This window comes from Otolemur garnettii, unplaced genomic scaffold (assembly GCF_000181295.1).
Source record: "Otolemur garnettii isolate 467f Iridium unplaced genomic scaffold, OtoGar3 scaffold00017, whole genome shotgun sequence".
In the NCBI taxonomy this organism is placed as follows: domain Eukaryota; kingdom Metazoa; phylum Chordata; class Mammalia; order Primates; family Galagidae; genus Otolemur; species Otolemur garnettii.
Window position 1 is genome coordinate 21836864 of NW_003852412.1, and position 4623 is coordinate 21841486.

The 4623-nt window shown below is 39.4% G+C and overlaps 1 protein-coding gene across 1 annotated transcript; it reads left to right on the forward strand.

The window, feature by feature from the left end:
* The first annotated feature begins 410 nt into the window (after positions 1 to 410).
* LOC100958357 (complex I intermediate-associated protein 30, mitochondrial-like) lies at positions 411 to 1582 on the forward strand. Its single transcript, XM_012802761.2, has one exon. The coding sequence runs from the start codon at positions 513 to 515 to the stop codon at positions 1497 to 1499; it is 987 nt and encodes a 328-aa protein (XP_012658215.1). The 5' UTR covers positions 411 to 512; the 3' UTR covers positions 1500 to 1582.
* The last annotated feature ends 3041 nt before the right edge of the window (positions 1583 to 4623 follow it).

A 4623-nucleotide genomic window follows, 5' to 3' on the forward strand; every position in this document is an offset into this window, starting at 1 on the left:
ACTATACAGCATTTCATATAATCCGCTCCATAACTCTTCATCTTTAGAAAGAGAATTCAGAGTTACCCCCGAGGACAATGAGACTGACAAAATCGGTTATGGGCTGTAATGAGAAATAAAAGGAGACCTAAACACCCGGCGAAGCTTCATGTTTATTTAACTTATAGGAGGTTAACTTTTTCAAAATTGCAAAACAATCTCCAAATTCCATTTTGTGCATTTCTGTTATTCATCAACTAGCCACATTTTTATCTATGTCGGTTTGTGATATAGACAAAGAATAGTTTTATCCACTTTCATTAACATTTTCACAAAAAAATTAAAAGAGAGGAGTTTTTCAAACCTAAAAAATATTTGAGAGAAGTCAATATTGATTGAAAATAAAACATTATTGAGGGACCCAAGCGGAAGTCACGGACTGCGGGAAGGTAGAATCGGGCTATTGGCTGAAGGTTTTTTCCCTGGTGATTCAGGGAGAAATTTACATTTTGACTTTTTTTTTCTTTTAAACCATGGCTTTTGTTCACAAATTGCTGACTAGCACTTATATTCTCAGAAAATGCCCAAAGCCAAGTATTGGCTTGCATCCTTTGGCGGGTATTCACTTTGCAGACTATTCTTCCAATAGTCCCCAGAAACCAGTGGCGGCTCCTGGCAAAGCCTTCTCACAGAGGAAGACTCAAGGAGGGTTGCAGGAACATCACCAGCAAGAAGTTGCCTTGGATACAATTTCTCCTGAGGAGAAGCCAGAAGTTAGTTTTGATAAAGCAATTAGAGATGAAATAAAGGACCATTTTTGGCGGTTGAAGGATGAACTTGTGAATCATTGGATAGGGCCAGAAGGCCGTCCTCTGCATGAGGTCTTGTTGGAACAAGCCAAGGTCGTCTGGCAGTTTCGTGGGAAAGAAGATTTAGATAAGTGGATAGTGACTTCTGATAAGACAATTGGAGGCAGAAGTGAAGTATTCTTAAAAATGGGCAAGAATAACCAAAGTGCACTGCTCTATGGAACTCTGAGTTCTGAGGGACCTTATGATGGAGATAGTCGCCAAAGTGGATACTGTGCAATGATATCCAGGGTACCAAGGGGCGCTTTTGAGAGGAGGAAGTCTTATGATTGGTCCCAGTTTAACACTCTGTATCTCCGGGTCCGTGGGGATGGTCGACCGTGGATGGTGAATATCAAGGAGGACTCAGATTTTATCCAGAGGAAGAATCAGATGTACAGTTACTTCATGTTCACCCGTGGTGGGCCCTACTGGCAGGAGGTCAAGATTCCTTTTTCCAAATTTTTCTTCTCGAATCAAGGGAGAGTCCGGGATGTTCAGTCTCAGCTTCTGCTTGACAAGATCTCTTTTATAGGATTTACCTTGGCTGATAAAGTGGATGGTCCATTCTTCCTGGAAATTGATTTTATTGGAGTGTTTACTGATCCAGCCCACACAGAAGAATTTGCCTATGAAAATTCTCCAGAGATTAGCCCAAGACTTTTCAATTAAATAGTAGTTCTGTATTATTAAACTAACAGTAATAGCATCCTTGTGATACGGACAAAATAATATATTTCTTTAATGGCATCCAAAAAAAAAAAAGAAAATAAAACATTATTTCAATGTATGTCTCAAGAAACTTATTGGAATATTTTAGAATTCACCACATTCCGTGTATTTACTTTACCTAAAAATCCTTTATTATACACATGATTTATCTGTAACTACAGGTAAATAAGGTATAATTCCCCCCCCCCCAGGTTATAAGGGGGTCAGTTATAAGCCACCCGACTTAATGGTGTTCTTTACTTACAAATGGGCTCCCGAAGTTCCCCATGAGGATAATGTTTTGAAGTATTTTAGCACAATTTTTTTTTGTTTTTTCTTACTTAAATTTTGTTTCTTTTCCTTTTTTAAGGGGATACAAGTGTTTTTATTACATGAGCATCTTGTATAATTCTTAAGTCAGGGCTCTGGTGTGCCCATCACCAGAATAGTGTTCATTATACCCAACAGGTAAATTTTAGTCCCAGTCCTCCTTTCCACCCCACCCCTCCGTGGCTTCTCACATCTACTACGCCAGTTTGTGGCCATGCGTGTCTATCTATTAGTTCCCACTTGTTAGTGAGAACATGTGGTGTTGGGTTTTCCATTCCTGAAATGCTTCACTGAGGATAATGATGTCCAGTTCTCTCCCTGTTGCCTAAATAACATTATTTGATTCCTTTTAATGGCTGACTAGTACTCCATGGGATACACAAAGGGAGCCCCCCAAAATGTATAAGCACTTTAAGAAATGAAAAAGCTATATTAAAATTGGAATGCTCAATATAGCTGATAGCAAAAGATGAATACAAGTCATGCTGAATGCAATTACCAGAGGTGCTGCAAATGTCATGCTGCACATTGCTACCATCGCTCAATTCAACTTTGAAAAGTAATACATACATAGCATCTCTTCAAATGTGCATTCAGTTTTTGGCCCCTCCCCCACATTGCCTTTATCCACTCATGAATTGACAGACACCTAGGTTGATTTCATACCTTTGCAATTGTGAGCTGTGCTGTGCCATATATAACCTATTATTAAGTAAATAAATTAACATTTTAGAAGGAATGTTTTCCAGGCATGTAACAAACCTTCACCGTGTAAGTGGTTCATTGGTCCAGCATCTTTATGCTAACTCTATTCTCGTAGATAAATAAGGAAACAGCTGGTCAAAACTTAAGGACACAAAGAATCCAAAGATCCAGAACCAAGAAGGTTTATGACAGAAGAATTAGCTGAAGGGTTTCATCTCATCGAAGCAGGATTTGCTAAGCTTGAAAAGCAAGATCCTAACACTGAGGGGTTTACGGCGCAGTTAGTGAGAACATCAGCTGCTACAAGGCCATTTATGATGAAGGAAAGTAAAAGGTTAGATGCCTTTAGATACCTTTCTCAAGGAACCAACTTCAGTGGTGAGCTCTCCTCCCTTAGCTACACAATCAAATCCTGATTCTCCAGCACCCACTCCATCCTCTCCTGCACCATCTCCATCATCTTCTGATTAATGGCAGCCTCCCTCTTGCCCCTTCAATAAGCAAGACATCGATGCAACATTAGGTGAGTGTTAACCTTTAATATTCTTTTTTATAATTTCTCCTATCTAAACTTTATGTATGAGTCAGTTTTGTTGGAATTAAAAGAAAGAGCACAATAGTTTTTGTAACTTATCATTATAGTACAGGGGATATTATTATTATCATAACAGTATTACACGGTATTATTATATCACACACGAGTCATTATTGTACTGTAGTTGTTAATAGTATTATTTTTACTGTATATGTGCTGTTCATGAGGGATCCGAGTCACATACAAATCTGACCTAAAAACGTTCTTAGGAACGTGCTCCGTTCATAACCTGGGTACTGCCTGTAATTATTTTTACAGGCTATTTACTGTTCTATCCCCAAAATGACAATCATGCTAACACTTTTCTAATGCAAGGCAAGCAGTAAGAATAAATTGTAGAGGATTATATTCCAAAGTAAGTGACATTACACTATGGGAAAGACCAATGTAGCCTAAGCAAATATCATAAGCAGAGATAGACGGTTCCATATGGAATAAAAGCAAAGTTCTATGCCTTCAGATCTCCTAGAAGGAAGTTGAGTTAGAGGAGCTAAAAAGGTCATAAATTTTATCTTTTTTCCAGGTAGCTTACTCAGTTTTTCCTTTCTGCTGGCCATTTGTGGCTCAATACCATAATCTTTCATGTGACATAGCTGAACTATTTTACCTCAATTCTTGAGACCACTGATCTCAAGAAAGGTGCTGTGTGACATCTTTTAAGATGCCATTGTACAACAACTAGCAAGTATGTATCTGATTAAATGTTCCTAACACAAAATAATAAAAAATACCTGAGGTGATGAACGCCCAATTACCCTGACTTGATTAATTCACATTGTATACTTGTATCAAAACGTCACACATACCCTACAGAAATACATAACTATGGCATACCCATAAAAATTAAAAAGCTGGGTACAGTGGCTCAGCCTATAATCCTAGCGCCCTGGGAGGCCAAGATGGGTGGATCACCTGAGCTCAGGAGTTCGAGACCAGCCTGAGTAACAGTGAGACTCCGTCTCTACTAAAAATAGAAAAACTAGCTGGGTGCTGTGGCGGGTGCCTGTAGTCCCCGCTACTTGGAGGTTGAAGCTAGAGAGGGATCACTTGATCCCAAGAGTGTGAGGTTGCTATGAGCTATGATGCCACGGCATAGATTAGAGTCTTAATACCCAGGGTGAGTAAGACTCTGTCTAAAAATAGATGGATAGATAAATAGATAGATAATATATGGTTAGATAAATAAATTTTAAAAATGGCCTGGATAAGAAATGGGATATTCTGCAGAATCCTACAAATCCTGCTGCCCTCACTCCCCAATCTGCTGTGCCCTGCTTCTGTCACTTGTCTTGTCAATTTCGGCAGATCCTGAGCCTTGGCGCTTTTTCTTACCTCCCAATCTAGTGTTTCCCACGTGACTCCTGGTGATTTGACTTAGCTACTCCATGACCCGCCTGATGGAAGGCCTCTTCCTTCTCTCTGGTACTCTGGTACTCTCCCACCTACTCCATGACC